At 39.5% G+C, this 24866-nt stretch overlaps 1 protein-coding gene and 1 long non-coding RNA gene across 2 annotated transcripts in view; one reads left to right on the top strand and one right to left on the bottom strand.

The window, feature by feature from the left end:
- The window catches only part of LOC135224900 (uncharacterized), a 315424-nt gene that overhangs the window by 27026 nt on the left and 263532 nt on the right, over positions 1 to 24866 (bottom strand). Inside the window, 5 exon segments of the mRNA XM_064264224.1 lie at positions 658 to 791; positions 15403 to 15589; positions 16083 to 16325; positions 17040 to 17273; positions 17579 to 17817. Coding sequence (XP_064120294.1) covers positions 658 to 791; positions 15403 to 15589; positions 16083 to 16325; positions 17040 to 17273; positions 17579 to 17817 — 1037 coding nt within the window.
- On the top strand, positions 10192 to 11123 carry LOC135225068 (uncharacterized). The gene is made up of 5 exons (XR_010316913.1): positions 10192 to 10264; positions 10392 to 10484; positions 10611 to 10706; positions 10817 to 10885; positions 10987 to 11123. It is a non-coding gene; the product is annotated as an uncharacterized LOC135225068 (long non-coding RNA).

Below are 24866 nucleotides of genomic sequence, written 5' to 3'. Positions count from 1 at the left end.
GGCATCCTGTTAAGTAACAAAGACTCAATATTACAACCTGCACTTGAATATGTATTTTCTAAATATGTTACAGCTAACAGCAATTCCACATAGTTCCTGACCTAAACTTTACATTTAACATTCAATTTGACAGATTAAAAAAAATGTATCCCATCTAATATAACAGCATAACAAACAATAATCGTAATACATAATGTTACTGGTAATGTTACAGGTACGTGTAAATGTCTGTTAAGTTCAAGAGTTACCTATAAAATTCAGAATAACAATTGAGGTGGGAGAGGACTGAGCTACTAAAACCTAGACTTGCTAAGTAAGAGCCAACTAATCAGTCTTAAAACTCTGGAATTTGATGAGCAATAGAATTCCAAAAGCCAGTACATATGCAAATGTTAGAGCTATCTATTAATACATATATTGGCCTTTGTAAATCTAATAAGTGTAATTCTAAAATAAAATTCTATAATTTATTAATAGTTTTGGGATTTAAGAGAAAAGTTAAGTCACTTTCCCATTATTACTACCAAAATTTTTAACTACAAACCAAAATTTTTAACTACAAAGCCATGTCATACTTATGATCAATTCTATTCCAAGTCAACATAGTTTTATATGTTTTATACAGTTATATATAAAAAATATAAAGTTCATCCCTACCTGAGTGAGCAGTGTTGGATTTCGAGTAACAGATTCCCGACTCTGGCTTGTAACTTGTGAAGTGGATGACATCCTTGAAGCAGATCTATTGAATCCACGATTCTTTCTTGCTGTACGCATTGAAGTTGTGCTTCCTACAAACATGAAAGTTTCATACTCATACTTAATATCAGATCATGGCACAAATATTTTTTTCAAATTCTTGATTTTTCAGCTTAAGCGTGATAAAATCCAAAATACAGGCAAGAATGAGTCCCTAGCGTACAAGCAAGGAAGGTATCATTTGGAACAAACCCACAGGGGCCATAGGCTTAAAATTCAAGCTTCCAACGAACATGACGTTCATGTTAAATTAGTAACAGAATGTAATGGGAAATACAGAAAGAACATCATTTATTAGAAATAAAAAATATGATATTGTTATGATACAATAAAGATTTATACATACTTACCTGGCAGATATATACATAGCTATTACTCCGTCGTCCCCGACAGAAATTCGAAATTCGCGGCACACGCGGCAGGTAGGTCAGGTGATCTACCCCCCGCCGCTGGGTGGCGGAAATAGGAACCATACCCGTTTTCTAATTCATATTTTTTCTTCCAGCTGTCTCCTGAGGGGAGGCTGGGTGGGCCATTTAATTGTATATATCTGCCAGGTAAGTATGTATAAAACTTTATTGTATCATAACAATATCATTTTTATACATTCAACTTACCCGTCAGATATATACATAGCTGATTCACACCATTGGTGGAGGGTAAAAGACAGCTATTACTGAATATACAGGTAAACAACATACGTTGTAGGTAATAAATAAATAAAACCTTGGTTCCTATGTGTTTAGACGAAGGGTCGACTTCCTAGCTATTGCTAGTAGTCTGCTTCGTCTCAAGAGCCTCAGCGAGGATGTGACCTATGGCTAAGAGTTCTTGTAGATCTGTCAATGGGGTCTTATCTACTTACTTGACAGAATCTAGTGGTCATTTGTCAATGGGGTCTTATCCACTTACATGACAATACACCAATGCCTATTGGCATAATTTAAGGAGCACAACACCGATCCCGATCACCTGATCCTAACACGAGGGTTTGTGCTTAATTTGAAAAGAGCTATCCCCAAACTCATTTCAAATAAACCCAGAAAATAATACACTTATGTTAAAAAAAAAAAAAATTAAAAAATAATTCACTAGTTAAGGATCAGTGTCGTCTCCCTATCCCAGCAACGCATCCGTGGACACGTATAACAAAGAGAGAAGGATCTCTCATAGGCCCACTTGATCTCCTTCGTGCAAAGAGGAGTCAACACAGAGTTGCATCTCCCGTTATTACAGCTAATATGTCTCTCACGACATATTGTTATGGAAAGAACAAGAATTGTTAAAAGCCCGCACTTCAAGAAGTGCTTTAGAGATTCCACTGTTCCAAAGAAGACCAGGGCTTTCTTTGAAATAGAACTCTTCTGGATGAAGCCCAGAGCCTGGCTTGCGCCTGGCTGGCGCCTCGCGCCTGCCTGGCGTCTCGCGCCTGCCTGGCGTCTCGCACCTGGCTGGCGCCTGGCTGTCGCCTCGCGCCTGGCTGGCGCCTCGCGCCTGGCTGGCGCTTCGCTTGCCTGGCGCTCGCGTCTGGTTGGCTCCTCGCGCCTGGCTGACTTCTCCCCACTTGCTGGAGATTCGAGCTTGTTAAGAGTCTCGATGAAAACTGGCAATGTCCACCTCGGACACTTTATTTGCCTGATTTATTCGCCTCTAGCGCATCTGCGCCAGATTGGAGGCCTACTCCTTCTTCTCATCAGACAATGACAGTGTTTATTTGGACTGTCTTGCTCTGGCGTCTTTACGCCTGTTTGGCATTTGGCGCCTGATTGGCGCTACATTGTCCGAAAGTCTGAACATCCACAATCGTTTATCAGGAGAATGGAAAAGGGTGGAAGAAATTCTTTCACTTTGAGCTTATGGCCTCCGTAACAAGGGGAGGTAATTTTAGTCAGCTACATCCAGTAGACGATAGGAAATCTAATAGTCCGAGAGACCAGTCTTCCTCCGAGGAGGATCATACTTGATACTTCCGTTGCTAACGAGCACTCTTCCTACATGTTGAAGAGTTCTCTTGTTGCAAAATCTTCCCTATCCTTGCATGAAGGCAGGGAAAGAGCCTGGAAGTCTAAGGAGATTCTGAGCTGAAATTGGGAGGATTCCTGATTTCTAGCTCTTTAAATATCTCTTCGAACCTTCTGGGAAGTGGTTTTTTAAGCCCTCATCGTATTCCAAAGACTCTGTCAGCAAACGTCCTTATCTCCTTTTGTAGATGAGAATGTAAATACATTGCCTGGACAACGAATCCTTTATCTGAAAGCGTTGATCCAGGAATAAAAGGTTTTAGTTCTTTTGCCAAACATACCATGCTGGCAGGAACCCATTGCCTAGTCTTTCTAGAATTTGATTCCAGATTACAAGCCCAAAATTTCACTCGTCATTTTGGTCCTTTAGTACCAAGAGAAACATTGATGAGGAGCAGTTCCATCTTGTCAGAACACGGAATCTGAGGCCCAAATAGGATCCCATTGTAATTATAAGATCTCCTAGTCTTGTCGTATAGAGGTATTGTATAAGATCCCGAAGATCTTAATGCTCTGCTATCTCCAATTCCCTTTATAGAGACAGAGTATAGCCTTTTACTGCGTTCTTTGATAACAGAAATATACAAAGGTGATTCTTCCCTCTGAAAGGGAAGAAAAAACCGCTATGTGGTTCACAGAGATATCGGAAGAGGACAGTTTTCTCATTCCCTCTAGCACGACCTGCAGTAATCATATATATCTTATTCATGACTACTGTCATTTACCTTGAAACATCCTCTCATTCATGTCCACTTCTGGTCAGTCTGCACGCAGACAGACTCAGAGTGGAGAGGTTGTTAAGGTCCATTTAAAATAGATGCTGAAAGAATATTCAGACTGTCTTGGAAAAGACTTCCAAAACTTGCTGTGAGAAGAACGTGACCTCTGTGAATCCAACCTCTCTAAGTCTAAAATGAGGCATAACGTATTATCCTCTCTTTCTTTGACGCCCTTTGTCTTACATTCTGTAAAGAGTTTATATTTTAGGGGAAAAAGACTAAATTTTATTCCCCTTTCTAAAAATAAAGATGGCGTAGATTGCTACCTCTCTCTTATAATCATTCTTCCCGTCCTTGTGCCTGGGCAACGAGAGAATGGAAAATTCTATCATCGTTATTCAGCAAAACGACAAATTATTATTATCCTATTCTCCTAATAAATGATCCAGGATCGAGGAGAATCATTCAAGATTCCTATCCTAGGACATCAGGCAGTAATGTACGGTTCAAATACTTGAAAAAGCCTCTCACCCAATACTGAGAGCTCTTACGAGTCTTTTCCAGTACCAAAACATTACAAGGTCTCCCTTGTTATATGTTTACATAGGAGTAGGATAATATAACATCCTGTTAATAACAATGAAAGAGGAGAAAGAGGAGCTGCATTGTTCAAGGGACTAGCCAAAAACGTGCAATAAAAAAGGGGTTGCCAAGGTCTTTCTAAAACCTGCACCCAGATTAACTTATGAGTCCGATATATTTTCTATCACTTGTCTCATAAGGTTGAGGAAAGCGAGAGACTTCTAAAGATATTGGTTCTCTTCACCATGTAAAGGTCTATAAAGCAGAAGAACCCACTTATCCTGACACGTACTACGTTCGCCTGTGCGATATCTAGAATAATTGTCAGTAGAGGGTTGATCTGGCAAAGAAAGTTTCTCCCAAAACAACTCCTTTTGCCAGGAAAGAAGTCGCTCACGCGACCACTATATCACCTGACATGAGAAGTCTGTTCTTGTTAGAGACTTCCGCAATTCAGTTAATCCTGACAAGGGCCACGGCCGCCTGTGCGATAACTTGTGTCCCTGTCAGGAAAAAACTGATCTTGTGTCAGTTCTCAAAGAGGAAACTCTTGGAAAGTCTATCTCCAAATACTGAGAAATTGGAGATCCTGATGTCTTGCGCCTGGTTGGCGCCTCGCTCCTGGGAGGCGTCACGCTTCTGGCTGGTGTCTTGCGACTTGCAGCGTCCTCGCGTTTATCTGGCGCCTCTCTCCTGGGAGGCGTCACGCCTCTGGTTGACGTCACGCGCCTTGGAGCGTCCTCGCGCTTGCCTCGCGTCTCTCCTGAGAGCGTCACGCTTCTAGTTGACGTCTCGCGCCTCGAAGCGTCCTGGCGCTTGCCTAGCGCCTCGCTCCTGGGAGGCGTCATGCTTCTGGCTGGCGTCAACCGCTTTGGAGCGTCCTCGCGCTTGCCTGGCGACTCTCTCCTGAGAGGCGTCACGCTTCTTGTTGACGTCTCGCGCCTCGTAGCGTCCTGGCGCTTGCCTGGCGCCTCGCTCCTGGGAGGCGTCCTGCTTCTGGTTGGCGTCACGCGCCTCGCAGCGTCCTGCGCTTGCTGCCTCGCTTGCCTGGCGCCCGTCTGGGAGGCGTCACGCTTCTGGCCCATTACTTGCAACCGTGGTCAGGAAATCTCGATATCAAAATAAGAAGAGGTGCTGTAAGAATCCTATAATTTTACAGTACTTCCATAGTTGGATTTTTCTTCTCAATTTTCCTCTAATTCGAGTATATCGGAAGGGGAATTTTTCTTTCCTCGGTTAATTCTTCCATATCCCCCCCCTCTCTTTTTTCCTGAACAAGAAATATTTTGGCTGGCGCCTCCTACTAATTATCTTTATGTTATGTGTCAGAACATCTGTGTCTCTATGGTACCCGACATCCTTTCATATGTTAATTCCGTTCTTATTATGAAAAACTATTATATACGTAGTATAATCCATTCAGGGAAACCATTTCCCACTAAAAGAATGTTTCCCATTCGACTCATACAACTTCTGCGCAATATCCGATTCTAAATACGGTTGTGTCGTTTCTCGAAAGACTTAACCATAGCGTAGTCTTGAAGTGAATCTCTATTACATCTCTCTTCTCACTAAGTATGTACTCTAATAAGACATGCTTTCGTAAGTATTAGTGCATTAAATAATATAATGTTCTGCTGCATTAGAATCCTTTAATCATGTTATCTACGGTAAACAGCATTGAAAGGTTGTAATATCTTTCTTATTGAAAGCTTCCTAACAAAAGGCAGACAATATTTATTTATGACAGCTTAGGTATTCCCTCAATCCGAGGCTAAGACCACGATTGTAGGGAAGAGATACGGTTAGTTATCCCATTCCGCAGGAGAGAGAGCTGTAACCGACCGCTCACGACTGAGAACAACATGGTACTGCCGCTGGTCTCTCTCTCTCTCAATTCAAAGCGAAAGCAGTCTTCGAAAGCCGACTGGCCTTCCCTTTCCAGAGTTGCCAGTTACTCCATTTAATAAAGGAATCTATTAAAATTTTTATCGAGCTTCAGGAAGTTTTATATAAGCATAATTAAGCGAACGAGACTTCGACAAGTCTAGAAACTAAATAGGTGCTTTTAAACAATTTCTTCCTAGGAAAGTCCTAGAAGGGTACTGGTAATTCATGGAAACCTCTTCTAACACGAAGAAAAATGTTTCTATCCTACTCTCAATTCACCAATAAAGATATGCTTCTCCGATCACTTCTCGAAGACACGAAAGCATCATATAACTCATACTCTAGCGTAATAGAATACTCTATAATACTGTTACATTAAGGTAAACCGTATAATTTAGAAATTTTGTAAGGATTTCAGTTGACCATTATAGCATAAATTTCGGTATGTGAGTATGCCATGCCATACCGTAGCCTAAGGCGATTTGTCCTAAGCATGGTAGGAGCTAGAAGCTTAAACGTCATACATATATGCTTTATCACTCAACGAGATCCATATAATTCATTCGATTGACAAATAATCTAAATCATTCTAATCAGAATAGATCTATATCTAAAAATGCACCGATGGGGAATCTTATGTTGAAATAACAATTTCATACCCCCATGGGATAGCGTTCTCGTCTAGTTGCGAAAAAATGTTCGAACAATGACTTTATCACAAATGTTATCGAATGATCTCTAATATTAGAAGGCGCTAAATCGTCGCCTGATTCGAAAGGTGGATCGATTAATGTCATTCTCATTTTGAATAATTCTACCAGAAGGCATTATACGAGGATCTTCGTCAAATTCATTCATTCAAAGTTCTCCTATCCATCATGGAACAGTAGGCATAAAAAGGGAGAAACACTGTTTTAGGATGCCTTTCCAATGGCTATCCCTGGCAGTCTGGGACGCTCTACAGAACCTGCCGAGGGGACGCCTGACCGGTGGGGATTCTCTGAAACCTCCTTACGGTTTTCGACATTCCTTCTCCTCTGGGCTTGTGAGCTTGGAAGAGGTCTAGACCTGAGAGCGAGACAGAGCCGATCAGACGCACCCTCCATTGTAATGGGGGAACACTATATTCACTTCTTACGTTCAAAGAGTTCGCATTTGAACTATATCCAAAGTCTACAATTTGCAAATATGATATTGTAGATTCTGCGGAGTAAGAAGGTGATGAGGGATGCAACAACTACTAGTACTGTTACTACTATAATTGCTCGTTAACACAAGAGCTAATAAACTTCTAAAGGATAGTTACTTTTCTGACTTCCCCAACTAGAAGAAAAAAGATAAACATTTCTCAATCAAACTAACACTTATTTGTATTAACGAATAAATATAAGTACAGGCAGTCCCCGGCTTACGACGGTTCCGGCTTACGACGTTCCGAGGTTACGACGCTTTTTCTTAAATATTCAATGGAAATTCCGTCCTGGGTTACGACGCTTGTTCCGAGGTTACGACGCTGACGCTTCCGACGCTCCGAGTTAACGACGCTTTTAAAAAACGCATGCTATGATAAAAATCCTTTATAGTTTAGCACAGTACATAATAAAAATATGTTTTTGGTTACATTACAACAAAAATTTTGAGGTTATGATGATTTTTGACACTTTTTTTTTTTCGTATTTTTTTGAATTTTTAGTGACGCCGCATATGCGGAACTAGTTTGCGGGCGAGAATGAATACAACTAGCTGGGATGCGCAGTTTAAAACAGTCCAAAAGCGCAAATATAATGAAAAATCATTGCTTGTTTCCAGTACATAATTAAAAAAACTAAGTTTCTGGTTAGATTACAACACAAATTCCAAGGTTACGACGTTTTGTTATGCTTTTTAACGATACCTCATATGCAGAACTAGTTTTTGAGCGGAGGTGCATAAATTAATTAACGCTATTAAACTGTATGGTAAATTGACCGAACAACGACCTCGGACGGTCGAGGACGCCAAGCGTAACAATACGAAAGGACGCCACTTCAATCGCGTGCCTGCCTGCATTTCACTAGGTTGTGTGCTGAGACGTTGCTGAAATTCCTTGCCATTTTTGCAAATTTACAATGGCTCCTAAACGCCAAAGTACTTCCTCCGATGATAGTTCATCCAAGAAGAGGAAGGTCATCACGATGGAGGTCAAATATGACGTGATAAAGCGTTCGGAGAAGGGAGAAACTAACACCGAAATAGGCCGTTCTTTAGGCTTGAGCAGGACCACGGTGGTAACCATTGTGAAGGATAAGGAACGTATTCTGAAGCATGTTAAGGATGCTGCACCGATGAAGTCAACGGTGATAAACGAGAAGCAACGTAGCCAGAGCATTGTTGAAATGGAGAAATTGCTCATGATCTGGCTGGAGGACCAGAACCAGCGACGTGTTCCGGTGAGCTTAAGTGTGATCCAGGAGAAGGCTAGAGCGCACTTGCATGAGGCAGTAGTGAAAAAGTTTGGCGAAGGCAGTGCTGGTGGTGAATTTTCCGCGAGTAGAGGTTGGTTTAACCGTTTTAAGGCTCGTGCAAATTTGCATAATGTGAAGCTGCCAAGGTGAAGCTGCTAGTGCTGATAGCGAAGCAGCAGAAAGTTTTCCAGGTGGTTTGGCTGAGATAATTAAGGATGGTGGTTACACGGCTGACCAAGTCTTTAATGTGGATGAGACTGGATTATTTTGGAAAAGAATGCCAAATCGAACGTACCTTTCCAAGGAGGAGAAGTCAGCACCTGGCCATAAAGCTGGAAAGGAGCGACTGACTTTGCTGTTTGGGGCCAATGCAAGTGGTGATTTGAAACTGAAGCCCTTGCTGGTGTATTTGGCCGAGAATCCCAGGGCTTTCAAGGGCATTTTCAAGAGTCAACTCCCTGTGATTTGGAAATCTAACAAGAAGGCGTGGGTTACCTATTAATGGTCTTCGAAGATTGGTTCAATGACCATTTCGTGGCCAGCAGTGGAGCGGTATTTGACTTCGAAGGGTCTGCCTTTTAAGGCCCTCTTAGTCCTGGACAATGCCCCTGGTCACCCAAATTCAAATTTGAGCGACATGCATCCTAATGTGAAGGTGGTGTACCTCCCACCCAATACCACATCGCTGATACAGCCAATGGACCAGGGAGTAATTGCTAATTTCAAGGCTTACTACCTTAGAAGACATACGTTTTGCTTTGAGGGCCATAGAAGCTAACGAGTTGACACTGAAGCAATTCTGGAAGGGCTACAACATTGCTGATGCAGTGAAGAACATTGCAAGTGCTTGGGACGAGGTGAAGACGACCACTTTAAATGGGGCCTGGAGGAAACTGTGTCCACAGTTTGTTTGTGCACAGTTTTGAAGGCTTTGACCAGGCAGAAGACGTCGAGACTGTGACGAGGAAGATCGTAGGGCTAAGCAAGAGGCTGATTGGTGAAACTAGATCTTGAACCTTGATGATGTAACAGAGCTGCTGGCTTCCATGGAGAGGAATTGTCTGCAGAGGACTTACTAGAACTTGAACAACAAATGATTGAGGAAGAGGAGGCGGCACCAGAGCCAAAACCCAGGTCATTAACTTGTGAAAGGCTTGTCAGAGGGTTTTACTCATCTGGAGAGAGCCTTGGCTTCTTTTGTGAGAGGGAAGACCCTAACGTTTCTAGGTTTGACAAAATCAAGAGAGGTATCATGGATTTGGTGACTTTCTACAAGGAGACCCTGAAGGAGAAGCAGACGAAGAGAAGTGTGCAGTCCAGGCTTGACACTTTCTTTCACAAGTCTCCAGTACCACCACCTCCCACTCCTAGTAAGGAATTCTGAACTGTTTTACTAATTTATGTGTTTACATAGTGTACATATTAAAATGTGTTAATTTTTTAATGTAACAACTAAATGTAAGAGTAAATTGTAACTTCATTAATTTTCATCATTTGTAATTTTATTGCAGAAGTGGTGACAGTTCCAGATCCCCCTGTACTACCTGTGACAGTTCCAGATCTCCCTGTACTACCTGTGACAGTTCCAGATCCCCCTGTACCTGGACCCTCTGTATCAGCCCGCCCACCTGTACATCAGGTAAGCAATTTCATTTTTCTCATTTTCATGTTGGAAATTGTTTACACCCTACATACATACGTACACTAACTTACATAGTGGTACAATGTGTTTGATGTTGCATAACCTTATTATTTTTTTTTTTTTTTCATTTCAGACCCTTTGATAGTGACAGTGACCCAGATGACCCTGAGCCTTTCCATGGTTTTGATGCCTCGCCCTATACATCAGGTAAGGAATCCTTACAAATTTGTATAAAATGTTTTATAAATTGCTAATAGAAATTTTATTAAAAGTGTACATATGTACAATTACATCCACCTTATAATATATTTATGTACCCTATCATTCTTTCCAGATGTAGATGTTCCCTCATCAGTTGATACGAGTATCACCTCTCCAGAGCCCAAATCAGTTGATACGAGTAGTATCACCTCTCCCATTCCTTCAGGTAAAAGAATTCTTCATTTTTTATATTGAACATACGTATTACACACTACATATGTCAAACAGTAATAACATGTGCAGTAGTTACAGTAGTAGTAACTATCATTTTATATATTTTTTATCATTCCAGACTCCCAAGCACCTGCCCATCCCACTCCATAGCCCAGCCACCCACTCTCATGTACCATATGGCCATCCCAGTAAGCAAGCCAACCACTAGAATTTGGTAAGGACATTTTTTTTTATTAATGTTTTATTATTACATATGTAATAACCATGTTATGTATGTAACATACATACTATATAATCATATGTACTATTACATTATCATTCCAGACTGGCATGCACCTGTGACTTACATAAACCAGACCTCTACATAGCCTACATGTCTTCATTTTGCTGAAGGTAAGGAATTCTCAGTTGTGTTTAATGTTTGCATACGTACAATAAATTTTGTACACCTAAGTGGTTACATACTGTCCTTTAATATTAATTCTTCATTCCAGACTGCCCATCATCCTAGCCTGTTATCTGTGATAAAGCACACTGAAGTTAGGTTTGGAATGCATCCTTATCATGAATGCTCTACACCTCCACCTCCATCTCCCACAACCTAGGTAACAGCTTTGAGACTCGCTAAAAGTTGGTAAGTTATGTAAGGAATTTCTAAATTAAGTTTTATACTACATGTTATATGTGATATTAAACCACTGTATGGTGCATATTACTGTATGTAACTTACTATGCATAGAGTACTACTGACAAAATTATTTTTTGTACATTCCAGAACCCCCTGAATGATGTAGGCTATGGGGCCACATAAGACTTTGTCCATCCAGGGTTACATTGAACGACAACTTTAAACTAAAAGTAAGGAATTAATTAACATACATTAACTCTTTTAGTACTCTTGATATATCTACAGTAATTAACATATTGCATTCACAACTTTCTGTAGTGTATATTTTGTACACTAATTTTGTTACTTTTTCCTTCCAGAACCAACATTTTTCACACAACTCCAGGTTGTTACTACAAGTGTCATCAAGGGATAACTACAAGTAGAAGCACCATTTTTGGATGGAAAAAACCCTTCAGGAAAGTATACGTATCACATGTAACATGTAGTGTAACAAAGTATGAACAGTAAGGTTTTTACATACAGTAGTACATATTACATACGTACATAACTTTTTTTTTACAGGAATTTCCAACCAAGTTTGATTATGTACATATGTACATGTTATAAACCACTGTACGTATGGTTACTGTATGTAACTTACTAAACATACATAACATGACTTAACTTTGATACTTTTTTGGTACATTCCAGAAAACCAGGACCCCCTCCATGATGCAGGCTATGGGGTTCAACATAAAAATTTGTCCAGGGTTACTACATAACATAGCACGACAACTGTAAACTATGTACTACTGTACTAAAGGTAAGGATTATACATAGTAGTAAACATACATTAAGTAAGTTTTATACGTACATACTAAAAAAAAAGTGACCAAGATCTCTCACATGGGATAAGTGATCAAGGTCCCTCATGGAATTACGTACACTCCCTGCTGAACAGGGGGTGTAGACCAATCATTTACAACATGCATACCAGTTGATATTAAACCACTGTATGGTGCATATTACTGTATGTAACTTACTATGCATAGAGTACTTACTGACAAAATTATCTTTTGTACATTCCAGAACCCCTGAATGATGTAGGCTATGGGGCCACATAAGACTTTGTGCATCCAGGGGTTACGTTGAACGACAAATTTAAAACTAAAAGTAAGGAATTAATTAACATACATTACAGTTTTATACATGTTATATATGTGATATTAAACCACTGTATGGTGCATATTACTGTATGTAACTTACTATGCATAGAGTACTTACTGACATACTAATTATTTTTTGTACATTCCAGAACCCCCTGAATGATGTAGGCTATGGGGCCACATAAGACTTTGTGCATCCAGGGTTACGTTGAACGACAAATTTAAACTAAAAGTAAGGAATTAATTCACATACATTAACTTTTTTACTCTTGATATAACTCAAAGTAAGGAATTATAACTAAAAGTAAGGAATTAATTAACATACATTAACTCTTTTACTCTTGATATCTATAATTTACATATTGCATTCAGGACTTTGTGTAGTATTTTGTACTAATTGTGTTATACTTTTACCTTCCAGAGCTACCAGACTGGGATTTTAGTGTACTCCAGGATCTAACAAATACTACTACGAAGTGTACAGTGCATAATATAGTGTTTAGTGTATAATCTAACCTAAGGATTAAGTGTAGACATTGTGCTTTATAGTGTCACAAGAGTTTAATAAAGAATTATACCTTCAAGAACCATCCTTTGCCATTGAAATAACCACACTACACATCATGCAATATACTTGCATGTCACACAGGTAAGGTCTCTAACTTTTTCTTAGTTTAAGGCATATTTCCAAGTGTCGTTCCGGCTTACGACGATTTTCGGCTTACGACGCGCCTCAAGAACGGAACCCCCGTCGTAACCCGGGGACTGCCTGTAATTCCCTTTCATGAAAGTATAAGTAATTCACTTTAGTGAAAGTGCATGAGTGTCTACCGAAAACTTCGGTAGTTACACGTCACTAATCTTCGAAATTTTCGAAGTTAATATTATCAAAAAGTTAACAAAAGCGTATGCCGAACCAAAGATCCATTACTTCCCTGTAAAAGTTAGCCCAGACGATTAATGGCGATGAAACACGAAAATCCATCAGGAGGAACTGCAAACGTTGTTTACATTCCAAGCGACAGAAAAAATATGAATTAGAAAACGGGTATGGTTCCTATTCCCGCCACCCAGCGGCGGGGGGTAGATCACCTGACCTACCTGCCGCGTGTGCCGCGAATTTAGAATTTCTGTCGGGGACGACGGAGTAATAGCTATGTATATATCTGACGGGTAAGTTGAATGTATAAAAAAATCAAATTAATAAATATAAAATAATAAATCTTGCTTCTCTACCTATACAATGCAGTGCATTATTGTGAGCCCTCTTTTATCATACCACATCATACTTCACGCACTGTACCTCAGTATAAATACTATAGTCTATTTCATTCCATCTGTCCACTCACCCACTTAGGTTTTAGGCAGATGGCAATATAGCTATCTAGCTCTTGATTGGCTGAAATCAATGATGCTTATATTGTAGGCTTACTAGGATAAAGCTGCAAAATACACCTGAATGCTTATACATAAAAAGAACCTTCACACCCTCCTACTTCAATCATAAACATTCCAATTTTTATCAATGATATTAATAATCCAAGGACATGGAGGATGAACAATCTATGTCGATCAAATTCAAGTGAACAGAAGGCTTTAAATTATTATTCTTTTATTTCATTGTAGATAAATGAAAAGACATCTGACTATGTGAGTACATACAAAAGTTATTCTAATCGTTTCATGCCTGTAAATTACATGAGACTGAGAAGGTTAATTTTTCAAATAACTTGAAATATTGTCTATGACGTTGCCTGAGGAAGGCGACAGGAGCAGCCACTGCATTATGTGTTGACTAGAAGGAAGAAATATTTCAGTTTGTGCACGGTGATGATTTCCCAGTTTTCTATTCAGAATATTCTGCATACGTATTTATGTAATTTTTCTTAAGCATTCAAATCATTACAACTACTCAGTGACTAGGCAATTTCAGAAGTACAGTAACTTATCAAGCAAGAGTTTAAAATCTCATTGCGCTCCCGTCATCTGCTGTGTGTTGATATTATGTATGGCATATAAGGATGGCCTAGATTTATTTGTTAATGATAGGCATTGGAATACGTAGAGAGAATAAATCATTAAAGGTTACAGTAAAAATAATTTTGACTGATGTGAAATGAAAGTGTGCTTAAAGGAAGGACAGTAAAATAAAATGTCAGGTTAATAGACCTATCGTTCGCTTGTCAATACTACTTGTTCTAGAGGTCAACACCAATGTAGGTTATTTTTCCAATTTATGGAAGTCGATATAACTTTGGTATTATTATAAAAGTAACTTTTATATTTCTGCAATGAAACTGAACATAGGATAAAGACGAAATGATCGGGAAATCTTGTGGTCTGAAGAGTTTGTAGGCATAGGTCTAGCATATATCCTTGGCTATACCAATGAGATAAAACATTATTATTGAAAGCTCGTCTTTCATTTGTATTTCAAGAGTAGATGTTTGATAAAATCTTGTCTCTTTTGTGCTTGCATAGGTTTACTATCGAAACAAATCAGCATGTTTATGGTTTGTATCAGGAGGGGCTTGCGTTTTTTGTACAGTAAATATGTTCAAATATGTTACTGAAAAAATAGTTTAAAATTTGAAGAAATAGTTTAAAATTTAACACAATACACCAATAAGATCAGGAAACAATTGTCAGCCAATCGTGCTACCCATGCACAAGTTTCACATCTTCACTCATAAGCAGGTAGGTGATAAAAAACAGTCTGTAATGAACTATATTTCTTACACCTAGGAAAAAATAAGTGAAATCTGAATCCATTAGTGACAAGATCTCCAGTACCAGGACATTTCAATAGCCTACTAAACAAAGTTTGACACAAACTAGCACCCAGTCATAGAACGATTTAGAATACAAATATTTAGGTCCTAAAGGCCTTTCCACACGGTCGACCTTTGCTCGACGAACTCTATTTGATGTGACGTCAGAAGCACAGAAACAGCGGATAAGGTTCTGACTTTTCCCGCTTGTGACGCCACATCGAACAATGTTTATCAGGCAAAGCTCGACTGTGTGGATGGGCCTTAAGAAGGAGAGGGAAAATGAGAATGGTATTGTATTACCTGGCAATAAACAAAGGAAGCTATCACACATACATGAACATTCTGCATTATTGTACATACCAATGGGTCGTATACTCCTGCGTCTAAGATTATCACTGCTGCCATATTTCATTCTCTGGACAAGTTGAGAAAGTATAGAAGGTTTTCGGCTCGCTGACTGGGGAGGTGATGCCAAGCCAGAAGCTGATGATACTCTACTCCCAGTTAACTTTATGTCTATGGCCTTCGTTTCACCATTCTCCAATTCCTGGAAGCACATTTTACTACAATAACAAATTCTTTCTAATATACATATATGAAAAGTTACAATATCTGCACATGAATTTAGAGAACTGACTTCATGACATGTGTAACTTGAGAATAATGACAACAGAAAAGCTCAATTTCTTAAAACATTCTTATATTATTATTATGTATTTGAAAGGATGAGTTAGTCTACAATCACAATTTCTAGAGAGGGCTGGTCTAACTTCCTTATAAAAAAAAAACTTGCACATGCAGGCCCACACATTGGAATACATCTCTTCTATATGAAGAGGTAAATTACAGTTTCCAAAAGATATATTTCAACAAAACTCAACAGTCCAAAAATATTAAGTAATGTTATATCTGCATAAAATTTAAAGAAAATTAAATTACTCCTTTCAATTTGGTGCTTAATACAATTGGAGAATAATTATGAGTGCTAGGTGAAGACCAATACCTCTTATTAAAATAAAAAAAAAAGTTCCCACACAAACCTGAACTGCATCTGTACCATGAACTGGTTCGTCTTCCTCCTCCTCCTCCTCTAGAAGAGGCAAGAACTCTTGTTCTAGCTCTGGGACCTCTAAATTAGCTGTTGAGCCTTGTGGAGGCTCTATTCTGAACTGCTCAGCAGCAATGGTATAAGGAAGCTCTGTAGGGAAAATTTCATCCCAGTATTTGTCCTGAATAAGTTCTGGATGCTCACTGTGCATTTCGTCCACAATTAAGTACGATACCTGAAGGATTGAGACAAACATTTTCCATTAATTTCCAGATTCTGTAGTTGAAAATAGATCTAAAATTTCTACTAATTGAAGTCAAGTAAGTTGAGACCCAAGGGATTCTTTTTTCTGATTTTTTAAATTCCTTTCAAAATTTACAGTAAGGAACAGGTAAAGCATGTATACTTAAACCATATCAAAGACTGAGTATAAGTCTCAATATTCTAATTCAGAGTGCAAAATGGTCATTAAACTTATAAACAATTTTATACTAAATTGCAAAAATTCCAATAACTAGATACTACAACTACAATCGAGGAAATCGCACATCTGTTAGTCAGCTTATGGTGTGAATGTTATTACATGTAAATATAAAGTCTAAAACTAAATTCCAACTCCTATTAAGCCATTTATCTTTAAAACTGGAACATGACCATTTACCAGAGTAACCAGATACTGAGATAAATTAGAAATAAAGTCACAAAGACTGGAATAATATGCAAACTAAGATGCTGAAACAATTCCACCATATGAACAGATCACTTATGAATGAGGATGAAGGTTCCTTATACGTATACCCAAAGGAAAAGCTGAAAGCTCCGTACCAAGAAGCTGCTCAACCTTTAAAATTTGACTATGCTGTTCAACGAAAGAAAAAATTTTGTTTACTCAAAATTGCTAATATCAGTATCACAAACTATGAGTAAAAAAAATTTATTAAAATTTTACCTGTAAATTCCTGTCCACCAACCAATTGACTTCAAAGTCATCATCATCCTCTCCAAAGGGATTCACAAGAGATTCAGCCACTTTCAACCAACCCATATAGAAAAAAAATTGAAGAAAGGTAAAAATTGGAACATAGAAGTCAATGTCTTGCTTGGGTAAATTTTGCTTTGGATCCAAGAACTGACGTCCCATAATTGTGCCAATAAAAAAGGTATACACGGCTAGAGTCACAACCTGCAAAAAATCACAAAAGCTAATTAAAATTCTGGTGGATATTTAAATCTGCATAAAAAAATATGAAAAAAATATAATTTTACAGTTTGCTTCCACAAACAATACATACAATAAACAAATGAAAAATGTATTATTCTGAACTTACTGCTCTCATAAACTTCATGGAAACCATCCTGATTCTATTATGGATGTTTAAAACCAAACCACTTCTTTAGAGTTAAATGGAAAACGCTCAGTTTCTTTTATGGACGAATATAAACAAACTGCATAATACATTTATAGGAGTGAACTGAAGTTCTACACACCTGAGTATAAACTAGAGGGATGCTTATCCAATCATAACTGAGAAGTCCTCCACATAAACCACGAAACCTGTTGATTTCATCAATGATAGTTTTAACAGCAAAGTCATCACGAATTCTTCCTTCTTTCCTAGCTCTTGCTACAATGCTTCCAGCCCAAACAAGTGGCATCCAGTATTTAGGATGTGGTGTTTTAGTATCTAAATCATCAAAGATTTTCTGCTCATTCTCTGTCATGAAACCTGATGGAATGAAGGGATAATCAAGGATTAAACTTTAAAAATTGAGTGCAGAAAACAATCTAAAATGATTCTCTGTGTAATCAAAGTAAATATTAATGAAAATATCATGATTAATATATACACAATCTATCATAACTTACATTTATAAAATCTAACTTATTAAAATTTATAGGCACCATGCACATTCCAAACTAGTGCATACCTGAAAATCAAATGATAAAAGATGGAGAAATTTATGAAGTTGGGTCCTTAGAATTAAGAAAAGCGAATGTCACAATGAAAATAGAAATTCCTTAACCAGTGCCTTAAGTAGTTCCCCAACAAAATCAGTAGTAAATAGTACATCTTGGAACATTTTCCATCACTTTAGAGACAAAAAGTACTGTTGAAGAGCCTGTAAATTTTTCCTGTATCACTGTATGCAGGCTATTTATCCATGCAATAAAATTACATTATAGGGCCTAAATATTTCACTGAAATCAACAAATTATGAAATATAAGAAGTGCAGGACACTGAAAGCGTTTTTTGAAACTAGTAATGCCACATGTGCTACAGCATTTAACATGAAAAAAATTATGTGTATGTGCACACATGCTTGTCTGTAAATTTTAGGACATTTGTGGAAATTTTCTTATGAAAGGAATGTTGGGTGTTATGATTTCAAGTGAAATGCTGCGGTGTGGTGGTGAAAATGCAATTTAATACTGTAGTTAGTCAGTGTCCGTGTAAGATATAGCTGAATGAACAAAAAACTCATAAAAGAATGGCTAAGGAATAATTGTTCCTCTATTTAAATATAATGATGAATGTGACCATAAGGTATTGAGAATAACATTACATACTTACTGAAAGATGCTTGGTGGAATTTTGATTGAGAAAGTAACACATGACCGGTCTAATTGTAGCAAAACAATTGAGTTTCAAGAAAGAAGAGGATGTAAAGATTAAGTTTTTGTTATGAACATATGTATGCAAAGTCTGATAATAAAGAGAGATTGCTGTAATGTGTATAATAAAGAGAGATTGCTGTAATGTGTGGACATGGGGCTAGAAAATGTCTATGACAGAAATGAGAAATGCATTGTAGAGTGTGTTGGCAATGTATGATCTAGATTAGTATTTATTGACAATAGTTAAATCTCTTAAAAGATAAAACCAAAGTAATCATAAGAATATATATAGTCAGAATTCTTGTACCATAAAAGGCCTGAAACAAGGGTTTGTTATGCCTAAATGGATAGAAGACATACAAGCCAAGTCATTAAATCAGGAGGGTTGTGAATATTATATGCCGGGGATGATCTTTGTGAATGATACCATATTGATTGGGGATGGTGACCTTAAGCTGCAAAAAGTGAAAATCTGAATGTTGGAAAGTTGAAACTGACTATGAATAAGTAAGGTTATGAAGGTAAAAGGCAATATGAAGCTGGAGCATGGTAGGACACACACACACACACACACACAAAAAAAAGGTAAGTCACAGTGATGAAGAAAGGAAGGTAGCAGGTGTGCCAAAATAATGGGGTGAAAGGAATGTCAATAAAAACCAATAGCGGATTGTATGAATAGCTTTTGAAGACAAATTTCTTTTATGGAAATGAAGCCTAGATGATGAAATTGAAACTAGAAATGAAGAGATAGAGGTAAACATTTCAGCAGAGGAAAATCAGTGGACAAATAAGTGGTAAACATTTCAGCACAGGAAAATCAGTGGGTCGTTGTATCATAGGAAAGGAATAAAGAACAGTAGATTGGGGGAAGTGTGCTTATTTCAGAAGTGTTGGAAGGAAAGCAGACAGCAAGACCTAAAACTACTACTATATGGAATGGAGATGTATTGGAACAGAGATTCTTACTATCAAGGAAGTATGGGTGTTGCAGTTATGTGCAGGAGTTTGTGTGTGCTGTTAATGAGCTTACTGTATAGTAGTATATGAAGTAACTAGTATTGTAGAAGGTGTTTGTTTATTTGCCGATTCCTTCTAACAGGAAAAAACCATCATTAGTGAAAAAATACAAAGGAAGAAAGAAACTAATTTTTATGATCAAGTGAAAATTTATAACATAATAAAGTATACTTGGTTTTCAGTTTAATATGAAAGTAAGTCTTGGACATGAGTATCCCATGTCTGTAGCAATTGTAATATTATTTTTTAGAGGGGAAGATAAGAAAAGCAGACAAAGGTCAAATGCAGGTGCCATGTGTGAATAAGAAAGAGGTTGTGCTTGATGTGTGGAGATGAAAGTGTTAACTGTGGACAGCACAAGAAAGAAAAACTGCAGACTGATGAAAAAACCTGTATGTTTGCAATTAAAGAAAATTATGATCAAATTAAAGTGCATATAAAGTTTTAAGAATCTGGAAGCCAAGAAGATGAAGGAATGACGTTATTATGGATAGTGGAAAAGTCTAGTGGTTATTTCATAGAGATACTATTTGGCATTCATTGTAAGGGATGGCTGTAGATTAGAGGTGAATCACATACTGAGGAGTGAAATGAAGGAAGAACTCTGAGAAAGATTTGAAAGAAGAGAGCCACTTATTTGTAGACAAAAGATGGACTTTTGAATCCGAAAAAAAGTGGAAATTATTCATGTGCATATTATGTACAAAGAACGTTTAGCAACAAGAGGGGTTACAAGGGTAAGAACTATAAATATAAGTGGAGGAACTAAAAAGATACAGTAGAAAGTGTGGGAGAGAGATTGTCACAAGATTTATACTTAAAAAATGAACCAGTATTTTGTGATTGGTCATACAGCCCAGATACTATTTCAGCATAAAAGTACCCTTGGTTCAAAACAAAACTGATTTAAATGCATAGGTATGGTGTGGTGACGTAAATGCAAGTAAAAACAGTCATCAAACATCTTTTGATTTTCCAACAAAAATCATCACAACTTGTCTATTCTAGTAAGACATTTCCAAGTCAAATGGATGGCAAATGCATAAAAAAATTATTTTAAAAATATCTTAACAGAAATACATCTCTGTAAGTTTATTTAAATCTGCCATAGATAGTGATTTTCATGTTAAATAATCTATTTTACCCAAATTACACAATTAAGAAAACAAGCTTTTATAAATTACTGTACTCTCAAGAAATACGTATATCTACAATACAGTCACTAAATTATTACACGAAATCTTGGAATATTAGAACCTTATTAAACGCTGAATATTAAATTGGGGTGTGTTCAAGGATTGTTTTGTGATGACAAGACACCTCAATATTATCTGAAAGAAAAAATGATAATGTACATATATGCTACTCAAAAGTGTGTCAGCTCATGCCAAAAGCTAAACCATCAAGCATAGTATTTCTAAGAATCATGCAATTAAAATACAGTTAATATCTCTGGTTAGGTTTAAAAAGATCACATTAATTTGGAAGACCACCAAACTTAAGCAGGAGATGGGAGATAAATGTGCTAAATATGAAAATTTCCAGATGCTCCAAGTACATGAATCTCATTAGATGGCAAAAGAATTTTTATTAAGCTTCAGAGAGAGAGAGAGTGAGTGTTGAGTGTAAAGACCTTCTTTACCCACTGATCATGATCTTGTATCTCATCTAGGTTATAAAGACCTGTGTCAAGACCTTCATTACTCACTAATCACGATCTTGTCTCTCATCTAGCTAAGCAGCAAAAATCACATGCATATGTTTGTATGTAGAATTTTCTGGTCTTTCCGCTGACATAATGTATGTCCATTATGTCCTATGTTATTACCATTTTATTGACTACTAAGAAACACAAATTCTCTATCTGTGAGCAAGTCGCAAACCCCGAGGGGTTGGGTACCCTGTTTCCATCTGCACACTGCTATGTATACCACGTGCCCAGATAATAAATCATCACTACCCAGTTCTATTTTCATTCAGAGCTCACAACTGGTGACCCGAGGAGTGACGGTAAAAAGCAGTTTTGGCTTCGCCATTAACAGACTCACTACAGCCACGCTAACCTTTAGAAGCTTTTAATGGAACCATACGACAACAAAGTTTAGGCTTCTGAAAGCTCCTTCCTTGGAAAACCACCCATGCCACTAATGGACTAATTATGGCGTACCTACCCAGGTACATTCTGGCATGTTTAAACGGTTTGGCCCTGCCATTTGCAATCCACATTGACCATATTCAGAAAGTCATTACTGGAACCACATGGAGTTTAGTTTTGACTTCTGACGAACCCCAAACACCATTAACGGACTAAACACAGCACTTAATTTGTGTTTTGGTGTGAGAGTCAAAATGACAAACACAGAACCCAAAAATCAAACTGAGGACCCATAGATACTCTGCATCCCCCTCTCGCCTTCGAAAACCATGATAACTCGGGCAATAAAGCTGCCGCCATTCTCGCGGCAAAACACTGTATTATGGTTCCTGTGGGTTGATGTACAATTCCGTGTAGCAAAGGTCACGGACAAAGAAATCAAAGCAGATATCACCATGACGACACTGCCCAAGGAAGTGTTTAATAAAATTACACCTTGGCTAGTTGGAAAAGATCAAATACGAAGACCTCCGCAGGAAGCTCACCGAGATCCATTCCATGCCCATCCCAGAAAGAGCCCAACGTGCAGTGGACCAGATGAACCAGCCCCTGGGGGACGCATTGCCCAAGGACACCTGGGACGAACTAAGAGGTCTCCTGATGCTGCTGAACCATGACAAATCCAGCAAAAGAAGGGAGATCAGCTAATCACAAGAAATATTCCTATGGTGCCTCATGGATGCACCCACACTTCCAATGGAGAAATTGGTGAACGTCGCGCATAAACTCCACGAGGCCACCAAGGCCTCCAAGCATGCCACAGCACCCGCAGCCTGATAGAAGAGAAGGTCGAGGAGGGGGATACACATGTAATATATAGGAAAAAGGCGCCGCCACAGCAGCAGAGGATATGGACAAATCCAGCTAGATGTTATTTCCACTCACAATTTTGGAAAAACGCCAGAAATTGCAGAGCTCCCCGAGTTCCCGAAAAAGTCAGAAACTGCAGAGCTGCCTGTGTGTTCCCAAAAAAGGCAGAGAACGGCCACCTATAACAGCAGTGGCGCCGCAACTGGGAATCCCAACCCGTGGGATTCTTCATCCATGACACAATCTACGGGTGCTGAATGCTGGTAGACACGGGTGCCATGCAGTCGGTCTTTCTGCTGTCGAGAGAGGACCACAACCGCCCACCCAACACCATGGCTGTACTAGTAACTGCAAACGGAAGCCCCATCTGCTGCTAAGGAACCCAGACCGGCAGAATATCCATTCTGGACCATAAGTATGAATGGCCCTTCGTCATCGCGGATGTCAGGTTCCCTCTACTGGCACAACATGGCCTGCTGGTAGACGTTAGCCATAAACGCCTTCTAAACACCAGAACCTGCTGCTCCCACCCGCTCACTGCCGGCCCAGGAATGCCCGTTGTGTGTGCTGCCGCATTGTTCAAACACAGCGCCCTCCTGCACAAATTCCTAGACGTTTTCAAGCCGAAGCTACGCCAAGTGCTGGAAACACACGTCAAGCATGGTATCTACCACCACGGACCCACCAACACATGCAAAGTTTTGCTGCCTGCCACCCAAGAAGCTCCAGGATTCTTAACAAGCATTTGCAGAAATGGAGAGAATGGGTATTTGCAAGAAGGCATCAAGCCCATGGGCATTCCCCTGCCACATGGTGAAGAAGCTAGATGTTCCTGGAGGCCCTGTGGGGACTATTGTCAATTGAACCTGGTGACAACGCCTGACCATTAACCCCGTGCCAAACATGTAGGACCTAACAGGAGCCCTACACAGCATCAAAATACTTACTAAAATGGATGTATTTAAATCTTATTTTCAGGTGCCAGTACATCCCGACGATGTTCTGAAGATGGCCATCATAATTCCGTTTGGAACATCCTGGGGGACCTACCTTTCTGCGTCTGCTAAGTGGAAGATTTCTTGATCTTCTCCAGGTCCCCAGAAAAGCACCTGAGACACGTCCAGGCCGTGCTGAAATGCCTTCAGGAGAACGGGTGGATTGTCAGATTCGACAAGTGTTCCTTCGGCGTAGAGTGTGGACTTACTGGGACACGAGGTCTCTCCGACACGGGCGTCCGCCCCATGGCCTCCAAGGTAGAGGTGGTAAACAACTCCCCTACACCAAAGACAATCAAGTCCCTGCAGGAGTTCCTCAGCATGGTCAATTACTACCGACGATTTGTGCTGGATATTACCCGCATCATGTATCCCCTGACCAAGGTGCTGAAGGGGAAACCGAAGACGCTGACGTGGGAAACACTGCTGCATAGGGCACTCGAGCAGACGAAAGCAGCTCTTGCCAGAGCCACCACCCTAGTCTACCAGGACTCCACTGCCCCCTTGAGACTTACCACCGATGCCAGTAATGTCGCCTGCAGAGCCATACTGGAGCAGATAGTGGACGGGTCCCCCCCACCCACTCGCCTTTTTCAGCTGCAAGTTGAAGCCGCCCGAGACCCGCTACAGTGCATTCGACAGGGAACTGCTGGCAATCTACCAGGCAGTGCAACACTTCGAATACCTCCAAGACAGCAGCCCCTTCACCATCCAGACAGACCACAAGCCTTTGGTACATGTTTTCATGAAGGCGGGGGATGTGTGGTCGGCAAGCCAGCAGCAGCGCTTGGCCGCTGTATCTGAATTCGGGTGCACCATCAGCTACGTCCCTGGAAAGAACTCGGTAGCCAACGCCCTATCAAGGATTGAAATAAATTTGGTCCACCTGGGCATCGACTATGAGGACCTGGCAAAGGAACAAGCTGCATACCCCGAAACGCCAGCTTACCACACGGCACTCCCCGCACTGAAGTGGAAGCAAGTGCCAATAGGAGAACAGGGATCAACACTTCTCTGCAACACCAGCACAGGTCACCTCCGGCCCCTGATACCCGCATCACGAAGGAAGCAGGTATTCGACATCATCCACAACCTCAACGCGGCTGATGACTGAGAAGTTTGTGGCATGGGATAAATAAGGATGTGTGGGGATGGGCAAAGAACTGCATGCCCTGCCT

Source organism: Macrobrachium nipponense, chromosome 12, assembly GCF_015104395.2.
Source record: "Macrobrachium nipponense isolate FS-2020 chromosome 12, ASM1510439v2, whole genome shotgun sequence".
In the NCBI taxonomy this organism is placed as follows: domain Eukaryota; kingdom Metazoa; phylum Arthropoda; class Malacostraca; order Decapoda; family Palaemonidae; genus Macrobrachium; species Macrobrachium nipponense.
The sequence above is the reverse complement of the archived record's forward strand: the minus strand, read 5'-3'. Positions and strand labels throughout refer to the sequence as shown.